This window comes from Terrapene carolina, unplaced genomic scaffold, assembly GCF_002925995.2.
Source record: "Terrapene carolina triunguis isolate 2854851 unplaced genomic scaffold, T_m_triunguis-2.0 Scaffold195, whole genome shotgun sequence".
In the NCBI taxonomy this organism is placed as follows: domain Eukaryota; kingdom Metazoa; phylum Chordata; order Testudines; family Emydidae; genus Terrapene; species Terrapene triunguis.
In genome coordinates, this window is record NW_020664546.1 from 852,705 (window position 1) to 867,349 (window position 14,645).

The 14,645-nt window shown below is 47.6% G+C and overlaps 1 protein-coding gene across 2 annotated transcripts in view; it reads left to right on the plus strand.

Annotated features, from left to right (window-relative positions):
* Positions 1 to 4,437: 4,437 nt before the first annotated feature.
* Positions 4,438 to 14,645, plus strand: part of KLHL12 (kelch like family member 12) — an 88,088-nt gene continuing 77,880 nt past the window's right edge. For both annotated transcript variants that reach the window (XM_026655099.2, XM_024192823.3), the window contains exons 1-2: positions 4,438 to 4,731; positions 13,963 to 14,116. In XM_026655099.2, coding sequence (XP_026510884.1) covers positions 4,549 to 4,731; positions 13,963 to 14,116 — 337 coding nt within the window. In that variant the 5' untranslated portion in view covers positions 4,438 to 4,548. The remainder of the gene's footprint in view (positions 4,732 to 13,962; positions 14,117 to 14,645) is intronic.

Here is a 14,645-nt window from a genome sequence, read left to right on the forward strand (position 1 = left end):
CTCTCCTCTGTAAGTGGCCCTGTGTGGGCCCCAGTCTACTACCTGCCCAGCAGAGGGCTCTGAACGAATGTCACTCTGCTACCATCCCTCCCCTGCAGGGGGCTCTGTGCAGGTGTTACTCTGCTACCATTCCCCTTCTTCCTCCTCCCCCCCACCCCCCCGCAGCAGCAGGATCTGTGCATGTGTTAACAGGGAAGAATTGGTAGGGGAAGTAGAAGTGAGTGGCAATCTGGGTAGCAGTGACCAAGAGATGGTTGAGTTCAGGATCCTGACATAAGGAAGAGAGGAGAGCAGCAGAATACGGACCCTGGACTTCAGAAAAGCAGACTTTGACTCCCTCAGGGAACTGATAGGCAGGATCCCCTGGGAGGCTTATATGACGGGGAAAGGAGTCCAAGAGAGCTGGCTGTATTTTAAAGAAGTCTTATTGAGGGCACAGGCAGGGCCGGTGCAAGGAAGTTTCGCGCCCTAGGCGAAACTTCCACCTTGCGGCCCCCCCCCCCAGCCCTGCGGCAGCTCCCCGCCCCCCCCCCACCCTGAGGCGCCCTCCCCCGTGGCAGCTCCCCCTCCCCGGGGAGCCGTGCAGCAGGTCCCCACCCCAGCTCACCTCTGCTCCGCCTTCTCCCCGAGCATGCCGCCCCCGCTCTAATTCTCCTCCTCTCCCAGGCTTGCGGCGCCAAACAGCTGATTGGTGCTGCAAGTCTGGGAGGCGGGAGAAGTGGAGCGGCGACCACACGCTCGGGGAGGGGGCCTAAGAACGCTGTAAAAAAAATTGGGGGCACCGCTTTTTGGTGCCCCCAAATCTTGGCACCCTAGGCAACCGCCTAGTTTGCCTAAATGGTAGCACCGGCCCTGGGCGCAGGAACAAACCATCCCAATGTACAGAAAGACTAGCAAATATGGCAGGCGACCAGCTTGGCTAAACAGAAATCTTCAGTGAGCTTAAACACAAAAAGGAAGCTTACGAGAAGTGGAAACTTGGACAGATGACTCAGGAGGAGTATAAAAATATTGCTCGAGCATGCAGGGGTGTAATCTGGAAGGCCAAAGCACAACTGGAGTTGCAGCTAGCAAGGGATGTGAAGGGTAACAAGAAGGGGTTCTACAGCTATGTTAGCAACAAGAAAAAGGTCAGGGGAAGTGTGGGACCCTTAATGAATGGGGGAGGCAATCTAGTGATAGATGATGTGAAAAAAGCTGAAGTACTCAATGCTTTTTTTTGTCTCGGTCTTCACAGACTGCCTGGCAGCACAGTATGGGGAGGAGGTGAGCAGCCCTCAGTGGTGAAAAAACAGGTTAAGGACTATTTAGAAAAGCTGGACATGCACAAGTCCATGGGGGTGGATGCAATGCATCCTAGGGTGCTGAGGGAGTTGGCTGATGTGATTGCAGAGCCATTGGCCATTATCTTTAAAAACTCATGGCAATCGGGGGAGGTCCCAGACATTAGGAAAAAGGCTAATGTAGTGCCCATCTTTAAAAGAGGGAAGAAGGAGAATCTGGGAAACTACAGACCAGTCAGCCTCACCTCAGTCCCCAGAAAAATCATGGAGCAGGTCCTCAAGGAATCCATTTTGAAGCACTTGGAGGAGAGGAAGGTGATCAGGAACAGTCACCATGGATTCACCAAGGTCAAGTCATGCCTGACCAACCTGAATGCCTTCTATGATGAGATAACTGGCTCTGTGGATGAGGGGAAAGCAGTGGAAGTGATATATCTTGACTTTAGCAAAGCTTTTGATACGGTCTCCCACAGTATTCTTGCCAGCAAGTTAAAAAAGGACGGATTGGATGAATGGACTATAAGGTGGATAGAAAGCTGGCTAGATTGTTGGGCTCAACGGGTAGTGATCAATGGCTCCATGTCTAGTTGGCAGCCCGTATCAAGCGGAGTGCCCCAGGGGTCAGGTTTGTTCAACATCTTCATTGATGATCTGGATGATGAGATGGATTGCACTTTCAGCAAGTTCACAAATGACACTAAGCTGGGGGGGAGAGGTAGATATTCTGGAGGGTAGGGATAGGGTCCAGGATGACATAGACAAATTGAAGGATTGGGCCAAAGAAATCTGAGGAGGTTCAAGAAGGACAAGTGCGGAGTCCTGCACTTAAGATGGAAGAATACCATGCACTGCTACAGGCTGGGGACCAACTGGCTACGCGGCAATTCTGCAGAAAAGGACCTGGAGATTACAATGGACGAGAAACTGGATATGAGTCAACAGTGTGCCCTTGTTGCCAAAAAGGCTAACGGCATATTGGCTGCATTATTAGGAGCATTGCCAGCAGATCGAGGGAAGTGACTATTCCACTCTATTCGGCACTGTTGAGGCCATATCTGGAGTACTGTGTCCAGTTTTGGGCCTACCACTACAGAAAGGATGTGGACAAATTGGAGAGAGTCCAGCAGAGGGCAACGAAAATGATTAGGGGGCTGGGGCACATGACTTATGAGGAAAGGCTGAGGGAACTGGGCTTATTTAGTCTGCAGAAAAGAAGAGTGAGGCGGGATTTGATAGCAGCCTTCAACTACCTGAAGGGGGGTTCCAAAGAGGATGGAGCTAGGTTGTTCTCAGTGGTGACAGATGACAGAACAAGGAGCAATGGTCTCAAGTTGCAGTGGGGGAGGTCTAGGTTGGATATTAGGAAAAACTATTTCACTAGGAGGGTGGTGAAGCACTGGAATGGGTTACCTAGGGAAGTAGTGGAATCTCCATCCTTAGACGTTTTTAAGGCACGGCTTGACAAAGCCCTGGCTGGGATGATTTAGTTGGGATTGTTTCTGCTTTGAGCAGGGGGTTGGACTAGATGACCTCCTGAGGTCTCTTCCAACCCTAATCTTCTATGATTCTGTGATTCTATGGTTACCATCCCCTTCCTGATAGAGGGCTCTGTGCAGGTGTTACTCTGCTACCATTCCCCTTCCCCTCCCCCCCCCCCCCTCGCAGCAGGGGGATCTGTGCAGGTGTTACTTTGTTACCATCCCCCTTCCCCCCACCCCACAGCAAAGGAATTTGTGCATGTGTTACTCTGTTACTATCTCCTTCCCCAGCAGGGGGCTCTATACGGGTATTACCCCGCTATCACCCACTCCCCAGCAGGCAGCTCTGTATGGTGACATAGTTGGGGGCACACTGACAACGGTGTCAGGAGGGCCTCCCTCAATTCCCACAACTTTAAAGAGCTCCCAATAGTTCCTGGCAATTATTCCTGTGAAAGAGGAACTCCTGCTCCTCTATGGTATATTTTCTGGATGGATTTCCATGAACATTTGCTCTGGGTATTAGCATGGAAAGATGATCTTCCTTCTGCAAAGTCTCCTAGGAAACAGAGCTTGGTTTATGTGTATATCTAGTGCAATGGAGAATAAGGACCAGCTTCCTGTTGCCCAATCATTTTATGTAAATTATTCAATGGAATCCTCTATCTGCAAGGCAGTAGCAGGGCATACTGCTCAGACACACTGCCCTGCCAGCAGGCCTCATCCCAGGGGAACTTCCTGGGAAGGACCCCCCCCGCCGCAGAATTGCCGACGACGACTGGGAACGCGGAAGCACCCCCGCCTAGGGCGCCAAAAACCCTGGCGCCACTCCTGAATGTAACAGGGTTTGCACCACATGGGGTGTAACACCACACCTTATAGTGTTAACAGGGTATGCACCACATGGGAGAGGATGGTAACACTACAGTTGACAGTGTTTGCACCACATGGGGGTAATACTTCAGCTTACAATGTAACATGATTTGTACAGGGTAGCATCAGGGTAACTGCAGTATATAATGTAATGGCCTGCACAGTGTGTGACGCGATTGCATTGCATAGGATAACACTACACCTTATAGTGTAATTGCACCATGCACGGTATCGGTGCAGTGTACAGTGTAAAAGGATTTGCATCCCATGTAGTAACACTGCAGCTGACAACATAGTGGGGTTCGGGCCCCGCTCAGTGACCCACAGCTTACAAAGTAAGCTGGTTTCCTGCTACAAACGTGCTCCCTCCCGTGGATTGGCCAGTGTGCAGAGCCTGGTCATTTTACCCCCACCCCACGCACGCCCCGCAGCTCTTGCAAGACTCTTGCTCCCGGGTCCGAACGATCCCACGCAACGCGGTGCGGAGCAGAGGCCTTATTGGAAATCCTGGGAGGTGGGCGGGCGCACACAACCTCCAGGGCTCGGGTACAGGGGTCTGTTGCTGGGCAACAGGAGAGGGTTCCGTTGCTGGGTAACGAAGGGCGGGGTCTGCGCGGGGTTACGTCACCAGCGTGCGTCTGGTGGTGCCGCGCGGCGGAGCCTAGAGCTGGCGGTTGGCGCGGCGGAGGCGGCCGGGCCCTGCCGAGCAGCTTCGGGTGCGCTGCTCCCCCCCCCCCCCCCGGCCCCCCCCAGTTGTTCCGTCTAGCGGGATCGGGCCCCGCTCCAGCCTCCGCGCGCAGGGGTCCCCTCAGCCGAGCCGCCCGGCCCGGGGGCCGCCGTGACTCTCCCGGGCGCCCCCAGTGCTGGGAGAGCCCCGGCCAGGCGCCCGGGAGCTGCGCCCCTCCCGCGCCGCCATGGCCCCCAAGGACATCATGACCAACTCCCACGCCAAGTCCATCCTGAACGCCATGAACGGCCTGCGGAAGAGCAGCACGCTCTGCGACGTGACTCTGCGCGTGGAGCAGAAAGACTTCGCCGCGCACCGCATTGTGCTGGCGGCCTGCAGCGACTACTTCTGCGCCATGTTCACTAGCGAGGTAGGGCGGGAGCCGCTCGCTGCGCCCAGCGCTGGCAGGTGTCTTGGCCAGCGCGCTCTCGTGCCGAGCCCCAGGATGGCTGCGTTGGGTTTTTGTCAAACTCCTGAGGGCTCAAAGCTTTTGTTGAGAGCATTCCCCGGTGCACTGCCATGGTAGCGCTTAGGCCCCCTTGTCCTGAGTGCAGCCAGAGACAGTTCTTGTCCCTAAGAGCTTACAGCCTGTCATAGACAAGACTGAGACATGGTTGGGAGGGGAGAGGTACAGACAAGAGAGGGGATTGGCTCAAGGTCATACAACAGGTTAGTGGCAGAACCATAGCCCTGAGCTCCAGGTCTAGTGCCCTATCCACTGGACCAGGCTCTTCTTCATAATATTTGATAATGTTTACACTGATTGCACATTCTTTCTTTGCAAAATGCGGAAAGGTAATAATGTTTGGCTGAGCTGCAGTTCACTGGTTCAGGTTGTTAAATAGGAGGTGCTGTCTGTGGCTTTGATTCAAACTTAATGCTGTAGCAAATAGAAAAAAAACATGAAGGGGGCAGTAAGGGATTGTGGAACTGAGTTTGTAAAAGATGCATTTCTGTTGTTTGTTCTTACCAGAGAAGAGAAGCCTTTCTAGTAGCCTCCGAGTTGGTATGGACAGAACATAGAATCATAGAATATCAGGGTTGGAAGGGACCTCAGGAGGTCATCTAGTCCAACCCCCTGCTCAAAACAGGACCAATTCCCAACTAAATCATCCCAGCCAGGGCTTTGTCAAGCCGGGCCTTAAAAACCTCCAAGGAAGGAGATTCCACCACCTCCTTAGGTAACGCATTCCAGTGCTTCACCACCCTCCTAGTGAAATAGTGTTTCCTAATACCCAACCTAGACCTCCCCCACTGCAACTTGAGACCATTGCTCCTTGTTCTGTCATCTGCCACCACTGAGAACAGCCGAGCTCCATCCTCTTTGGAACCTCCCTTCGTTGAAAGCAGCTATCAAATCCCCCCTCATTCTTCTCTTCTGGAGACTAAACAATCCCAGTTCCCTCAGCCTCTCCTCATAAGTCATGTGCTCCAGACCCCTAATCATTTTTGTTGCCCTCCGCTGGACTCTTTCCAATATTTCCACATCCTTCTTGTAGTGTGGGGCCCAAAACTGGACACAGTACTCCAGATGAGGCCTGCTGAAGCAAACTGAGATTCTGTCTCCCTACAATGCCAGTAGCCCTTTCTGGAGATACCGTTTCTCCCCAGATCTTAGCAAAAGATGTAAATAGATATATGCCTTTACCTTATGTTTCCTCATTTTCACGATTTTCAATTTTGCATTGTTGTTCTTCAGCAACCTTGGCTGGCTTTTATGCAGTGTTTGTGTAGATGAATATGTGATTTTAAAAAAACTGGAGTGAACTTATTGCTGGTAAATATGCAGGATTCGCTTTTCTGGAGAATGAAGCTCTCTATCCAACAGTAGTCACAACATGGGCAGCAAGCAATACAAACTTCCGCATACACCAGCCACTAACTCCCTCTCAGTGAAATTTAGCCCTTATCAGAGGAAGCACACCTAGCAGTAGCACAGTCAGTCCTTGGGACCTCTGCTGAGACTGCCAATAAGGGCCAATGGCAGCAGTGATTAGTGTGCATTAGGAACTAGGCTGAAACCATTTCTCCATGACCCCCACAACACACCTTTCAAGATCCATGGGTCCTACACATGCCTATCACAACATGTGGTATACCTCATCCAGCATATTAAGGGTATGTCTACACTGCAGTTAAAAACCCACGGCTGGCCTGTGCCAGCTGATTTGAGCTCATGGGCCTTGGGCTAAGGGGCTGTTTAATTGCAGTGTAAATGTTTAGGCTGGAGCCCGGCCTCTAGAACCTTGTAAGGTGGGAGGGTCCCAGAGCTTGGGCTGAAACCCATGCTGGACCATCTACACTGTAGTTAAACAGCACCTTAGCCTGAGGCCCACGAGCCCAAGTCAGCTGGTACGGGCCAGCTGCAAGTGTCTAATTACTGTGAAGACATACCCCAATAACTATGTGGGTGAAACAAAACAATCAAACTCTCCAATGAACTCTTACAGGGCAGGTCTACGCTTAAAATGCTGCATCGGTGCAGTTGCGCCGCTGTAGCAGTTAAGTGGAGACATTTCTATACTGACAGGAGAGCTGCTCCCATCGGTGTAGTTAATCCACCTCTGCGAGGCGGAACTATGTTGATGGGGGAAACTCTCCTGCCGACATAGCGCTGCCTACATCAGGGGTTAAGTCAGTATAACTACGTTGCTCATGGGGTGTGGATTTTTCATAGTTATACCAATATAAATTTGTAGTGTAGACCTGGCCACAGAAAAATGAGAATACAAAAACACCATCAAAAAGAACAGGAGTACTTGTGGCACCTTAGAGACTAACAAATTTATTAGAGCATAAGCTTTCGTAGCCCACGAAAGCTTATGCTCTAATAAATTTGTTAGTCTCTAAGGTGCCACAAGTACTCCTGTTCTTTTTGCGGATACAGACTAACACGGCTGCTACTCTGAAACCTGTCAAAAACACCATATTACTCGTGGGTGGACACTTCACAAAATGATCATTCCATACCTGACCTCTCAGAAGAAACCTGCACAACATCTTCAAAAGATGAGCCTGGGAGCTTACATTCATAATTTTGTTAGATAGTAAAAATCATGAACTCAATAAAGACATTGTTGTAATGAGCTATAAATCCAATCTGTAATCCACTAACCCTCTTTTGTCCTACCACTGCGAGATGTTAACTGTTCACTTCACCTTGAATGGTCTCTTGCAACATGTTAACTCCTTTCCTTAACAATATGTTCCATCTTGTATTAAGCTGTGGCACTCTGAGTACCTTTTCCAGACCTGAAGAAGAGCTCTGTGTAAGCTTGAAAGCTTATTTCCTTTCGCCGACAGAATTTGGTCCAATAAAAGATACTTCCTCACCCACCTTTGTCTCTAATATCCAAATAGAATCACAGGCCATGCTTCTGTCTAGTTTCCTTCTTCTCCCTGACTTTAATATTTACTTTAAACATTTTAAATCCCTGTTTTTATGTTAATTTTTCTCCCTTTCTGCTTTACAGGAGGAGAAGCCACTGATCAACTGTTGAATCCCTGGCTGTTGACAGCACTTTTTCGCTGCCTCTGTGCTGAGTGGAGTGGGGAAGCTAAAACAACCCTTCAGTTTTAACTTCAAAGTTGTTCCTCATTGTGAAAACTGAGGGGCGGTTTCAGCATGTATGTACCTCTACTTCCTGGTTTTGCACTGGGACTTCTGTCTCTGAGGAGTCTATCGCAACATCCAAGGATGCTCTAAGAGCTGATCACTGGCTCCGATCCTGAAAAGCCCGGATGGTTTCAATGATTAGCAAAAGTCCTCTCTAGAAACTGTTTTGTCTGGTATAAACAACACATAGAAACATCCTTCTCATTTTGAAAATAAATTACTTTTGAGTCTGTTCAGATTTTTATATGGGCATCATCACTGTAGTATGAGCACTTTCCAATAGTGCATTAAGCCACAGGACTAGCATTTGTCATGTTTCTTTTTTCTCTCCAAGATGAAATTGTAGTTTTTTGTTTGGGTTTTTTTAATCATTTAATGTGTCCTGTGTGTCTATATCAGCAAAAGCAAGGTGGAAGAAAGCCTTGCAGTCAGAGCAGAAGGTGGTGATGCTTGTGGTTCGATGATCTTGGGCTTGCCCTAAGAAAGCCCTGTCTCCTGCACAGGACGAGCAATACCCCTGGGGGACAGCAGCATTGTGCCTGAGAAATGGAGCTGCCTGCAGTCCTAGTCTAGGAGCTTTAAGTGATCTTTTAGGTATCCTAGGCCCAAACCATTGATGTTGCTAAAGGCTTATAACTCCGTGAACCTTTTCTAATAGCACTAAACCATATTGAGATGTGCTTTCCTGGACCTTCCTAATGCATTCAGGAAAGCGTGGGTTTTTGGTTTATTGCCTGAATTAGGATAGTAAAAATTCTAATCCTGGTCCCTTGTCACCCTAATTGGTGCTGGATGAGCAGAACTAAGCAAATGCACTTGATAGTAAATATGAGGTAAATGATCTTAAATATTTCCAAGATGTAGAGCTACATTAGGTCATTTAACAGCACTACATTTATACTAAAGAGAAACTTACCAAATCTCATTCCATTCTCTTAGCAATTGTCTGAATATCATTTGCTGTGCTCTTGTGTGTAGACAATAACTGAATCCAGTATGTGTTCAGTATAATGTGTTCAGTATTATTAGATTCGTTCTTGGTCATTTTAAATGGTGATAATGGAAAAATGATGGTAGGGTCCCCTCAGATACCCAGTCTAACTTCAGACTACCCATAGATTGATTAACGGAGATGAGACTTTCATCCTAGATGCATGCACTCTGATTTCATAGCACTGTTTGCTGCCTGGGCTGGTGAATGGACGCTAAGGCAGAACATTCTCAAGAAATAAATGATTCCAAAATATACAGATTTATAAAGCAAGGTCAGCTTCTCACACTGAATGTTTTAAGGGTCTTCATTCAACAGGGCATTGAGGCAGAAGGAATCGCGGTGATGCAGTGGCTTATAATCTCTCTTATGGAAGGTCATTTACAAGCAAGCTAAATGTTTTTGTGGTATTGAAAGAGCCAAAATGAAGCAGAGTTTGGATGTCCTTGAATAAAAATCCCACCTGATAACCACATAGACAGGCGGTATAGTTCATGCAGATTGTAGGTGCTGTTCTTGATATCTGGGCATTGAATTACTGCCAGTGTGTTACGAAATAGTAGCTATTGCTACCTTCTCATGATTAAAGTTGCTAGTGAGTATCTCAGAGCCCAGCTTTCCCCAGCTGCCCTACTTCCCAGTCCACAAGCAGAGGCTTCAAAATTGGTAGATTTGGTTTGGGGCCAAGGAAGAATTTTTCTACCAGTTTTAAAGTGGTTTGGGCCAAGGGTGTTTCCTAACTATTCTAAATACAGGAGCTCTTCAGAATCTGAAACATTTGTGTGTTTTGGCACTTAGTTTCAAGAAAAGATGAGACAGAGAGCACACATGCTTAATTTTCTGGTCTCCTCTAGTTTAAAAGTTGATGTCCAGGTCCAAAGCTTAGGTATGTAAAAAGCTAAGAATTTAAATAGGAGCTTCATGTGCCAGCCCAGAAGGCAGAGGAGGTAGCTGAGCAGGGATGGGTTCTTTGTTCCTCAGGACACCTGTATGCACTGTGTGAAGCCCAGGAAAATGAGTGTGGGGAGCAGACTTTGCCCCTTGGGTCACTTTCCTGGCATCCCTAGTCCCCCTTCAGATCCTGTCTCCTCCTTTGCTTCCTGTACCTATACCATCCTCAGCAGACCTGCTAAGATATTTACTTCCTGCATATTTCAGGATGTTTACAGAAGTTGGAGAGGTATAGGGAAAGTATAGCGCTTGGGGACAGTGAGGTCACAAGATGGGAGAGTCACTCCTTCCTCCTTTTCATGAGCTTTGGGTGGGGCTCTTCAGGGACATCCTTCAGTCCTTATTCTGTTCCTCAGCCCCCAAAAAGACTAAAAATTGGCCTTTTGCGTGGTTGACAACTCTGTCTAGTTCACTGGGGAGAGGGGTGTGTGCTTTGATTCTCCAAAGCGTTGGCCCAAGTGCAGCACCATTCCTGCACTCTCCTCAAGAGCAGAGGGGGAATGGCTGTTTTTTTGAGCAACATTCCCTCTGACTATACTCTCTCTTCTCTATCCAAACAGCTGTCACCTGCTGCCCCAACACTCCCTCAGCACCATCTTCAGATTTTCATGTTTGGCTTTCCCTCTTCCACTCTTTTCAGTTTCCCACCCTCATCCTTGGTGACCTCAATCCCCACATTGATCCCCCCCCCCCCCCCCCCCCCACACACACCTGACTTCTTGTCCTCCTGTCTTATGATTTTAAACCATGATATAGCTTGCTCACTTACCAAAATGGCCACTCATCTGATTTTGTTTTCACTAAAAAACTGTTCCTTCTTGATTTCTCTGTATCCAAAGGCGGCTTCAGTCAGAAAAATCTGTCCTGGTAAAGAAGGGACGTGAAAGCAGCAGTTTTATCAAATGGAAAAAGAGAAAGTTGATAGCAGTGATTTGATAGTAGTAAATTAGCAGTTATGCAGTGCAGACAATTGATAAGGCAGAAAGTAAAAGCATTATTGGAAAAAAATGCACAGTAAGATGTTAGTTGGCTAATTTATAATCCATTTGACAGATCTCAAAAAGTAACTAAATGGGGACTCATTATCTGAAAACATTTTTAATAGTGTAGCTAACTTACCTAGGGACATGCTGGATTCTCCATCTCTTGGAATCTTTAAATCAGGAATGGATGTCTGTTTCTAAAAGACATGCTGTAACTCACCAGAAGTTATGGGCTTGAAGTCCTGCACTTAGGAAGGAAGAATTCCATGCACCGCTACAGGCTGGGGACCGACTGGCTAAGCAGCAGTTCTGCATAGAAGGACCTGGGAATTACAGTGGACGAGAAGCTGGATATGAGTCAGCAGTGTGCCCTTGTTGCCAAGAAGACCAACGGCATATTGGGCTGTATTAGTAGGAGCATTGCCAGCAGATTGAGGGAAGTGATTATTCCCTTCTATTCGGCACTGATGAGGCCACACCTGGAGTATTGTGCCCAGTTTTGGTCCCCCCACTACAGAAGGGATGTGGACAAATTGGAGAGAGTCCAGCGGAGGGCAACGAAAATGATTAGGGGGCTGGGGCACATGACTTACGAGGAGAGGCTGAGGGAACTGGGGTTATTTAGTCTGCAGAAGAGAAGAGTGAGGGGGGATTTGATAGCAGCCTTCAACTACTTGAAGGGGATGGAGCTAGGTTGTTCTCAGTGGTGACAGATGACAGAACAAGAAGCAATGGTCTCAAGTTGCAGTGAGGGAGGTCTAGGTTGGCTATTAGGAAACACTATTTCACTAGGAGGGTGGTGAAGCACTGGAATGCGTTACCTAGGGAGGTGGTGGAATCTCCCTCCTTAGAGGTTTTTAAGGCCCGGCTTACAAAGCCCTGGCTGGGATGATTTAGTTGGTGTTGGTCCTGCTTTGAGCGGGGGATTGGACTAGATGACCTCCTAAGGTCCCTTCCAACCCTGATATTCTATGATGTGGGAATCACTGGGTGAAGTTCTCTGGCCTGGCCTCTGCAGGAGGTCAGAGTAAATGATTTTAGTGGTTCCATCTGGCCTTAAGTTTTATGAATCCTCTCTCTCAGATTTCCACTGAGTCTCATTGTATATGGTCCACTCACCTTCTACATCCCACTTCTCTGCAATCCTCAGGCTGTTGTCTTCTTACACTCTTTCTTTCTTTTGCACCCTCATTCTGCTTTCTCCATCACCTTTGACTCCTGTTCCCCTCTCTTCTATTGTAAAGTGCATCCCAGTAACCCACGGCACTGGCTCAGTCTGTTTCCTCCACTCCTGTGTTGCCTGAACCTTCATAGGAAGGCCCAGGACTGCACTGATTTCCTCCATTACTGGATTATTATTTTCTTCTTCAACTCTGGCAGTTCCGTGGCCAAGCAACAATCCTTCCTCATTGAATCCTTATCCATAACCGTTTAATCTCATCTTTTACAAGAGAAGCTCAAGTGCTTTTCTCTGAATCATACTCGTCTAGTGCTGACCCTGCCACCTTTAGCCATATACAGGCTTCAGGGGGGAAAAATCTACTTCATAAGTCACATCCTGAAGACCTCATTAAAGGCCTGTGCATACTGACAGGAGATCCTCAACAGCTTGCAGGAGCAGACTTTGTGGTTCTGTATGCTAGCCAATTATCCAAGAGTCATTAGAAACAGTCAGCAGGTTTACAATAGAGACCTGAAATCAATTATAAATTGATGTCTGTGAAGCACAATTTCAGTACACCTCTACCCCGATATAACACGAATTCGGATATAATGCGGTAAAGCAGTGCTGGGAGGGGAGGGGCTGCGCGCTCTGGCGGATCAAAGCAAGTTCAATATAACGCGGTTTCACCTATAACGTGGTAAGATTTTTTTGGATCCTGAGGACAGTGTTATATTGGGATAAAGGTGTATTTCACCTGCACATATATAAGTACTGTGGCTTCTTGGAATTTAATATGTCTATATTTGATGAATCCTTTAAAGCCCTTAGAAAAAGTATTTGATCCAAAATAGCACATCTTACAAAATAACAAAAGGAAGATGGAAGGTTGGCATTGCAAAGTGGGCCAGAGTTAAGATTGATTGGGTACCTTAACTGTGCATTTCTCTATTTTTATGTTTTTCATGTAAATTTAACCTTGGCTCTGAAATTCCTGGCTTTTTAATAGAACGACGAAGTTCTTGTAAGGATTTTTATCCTTAAATTACTGATTTGTCCCTTCAATCTTAACTCTGGCTTAATGGAATTTTTTGTGGTGTGATTATAAAGACAGGCGTGAGATGGCTGCTCCACACAACCTATAATGTGTCAGGTAGCCAGTCCAAGGTGAAGAGTTGGGGGGAACTCTCCTTCCCTCCTCACTTCTGCATATCAAATGGCACAGATGCTGACTTTTATTTTTCCCGGTGGGTGCTCCACCCCAAGGCCCCACTCTCGCTTGGCCTCTTCTCCCAAGGCACTGCCCTCGCTCCACCTCTTTCTGCCCCTCCCCTAAGGCCCCCTGCCTGCTCGCTGCTCCCTCCTCTCTGCCCCCAAAGCCCACCCCCCCGCCTGCCCACCCACTGGTCCCTCCTCTCTGCCCCCTCCCCTGAGTGCTCACCAAATAGTTGATCAGGCGGCCAGCACCATGGTGAAACCACTGTGGATAGTGGGTGCTGAGCACTCCCCTATTTTTTTCCATGGGTGCTTGAGCCCTGGAGCACCCACGGAGTCTGCGCCTATACCAGGTGGTGATAGTGAGTCTGCCATTCATCTTAGGTTAAATACCACCCATTAAGCTTCTGTTGTGTCAAATCTCATCTGGCTTCTTCCAAAATACAGTTTTCCTGAGGCATCCTTCTACACACAAGAAATACTGTCTCCTCTACACACGTGTGTGTGTGTGCACGCACACACGCTGAATTCTCCAAGGGAATTCCTTCATTTTTATCTTTTCCCTTTTTACATGCACTGAAAAGGCAGAGTACTCTGAAAGGACAACTTTTAAGAGCCATCATTGGGTTTTTGGTCTGACCTCTGGAAAATAAACCATTATCTCCCTTGCTTTTAATTTGTAGCTTTCAGAAAAAGATAAACCATATGTGGATATCCAAGGGTTGACAGCCTCTACTATGGAAATCCTTCTGGACTTTGTGTATACAGAAACGGTTCATGTGACAGTAGAAAATGTCCAGGAATTGCTCCCAGCAGCATGTCTGCTTCAGCTGAAAGGTAACTGCAAACCAATTAACCATGCAGTTGATGCTGTTTAGAGCTCTGGAATGTCTTTGTAAGTAAAGGAAAGATTGCAGAAGGCAGAATGCAGAAGGCTGCTGGGCTGTTTCCAGACCCAAGTCTTTTTGTCTTGAAATTGCATAATAGCTGTCTGTCAAATGTGCTGCTGCGTGTACTCTGTTCTCACTGATAAGAAAGTTTGAACCTCGTGGAGATATGGTGATAAAACAAATAAGCGTCCCAGGGCATCTCCCACTCTCAGGTCTTATAGATTCCCAAGCTGTGTAAGGCTTCCTTTTGAGTCTCTCCTATATCTGTCAAGTTATTTTTAATATGTATAAATAGTCAGTGGCCTAAACATACAGTCTGTTGCTTTATTTTTTTCCTGGCCCCTGAAGAAATGTTTGCCTATATGCCCCTTGGTGTGTGCTTACCTCTAAGCAAGGCTTTGGGGTTTACATTTCAATATAGACTAGAGCTTGGTTTTCTAAATTACTTTCCAAAGCAGAAGTGCGTGAGCTCACTC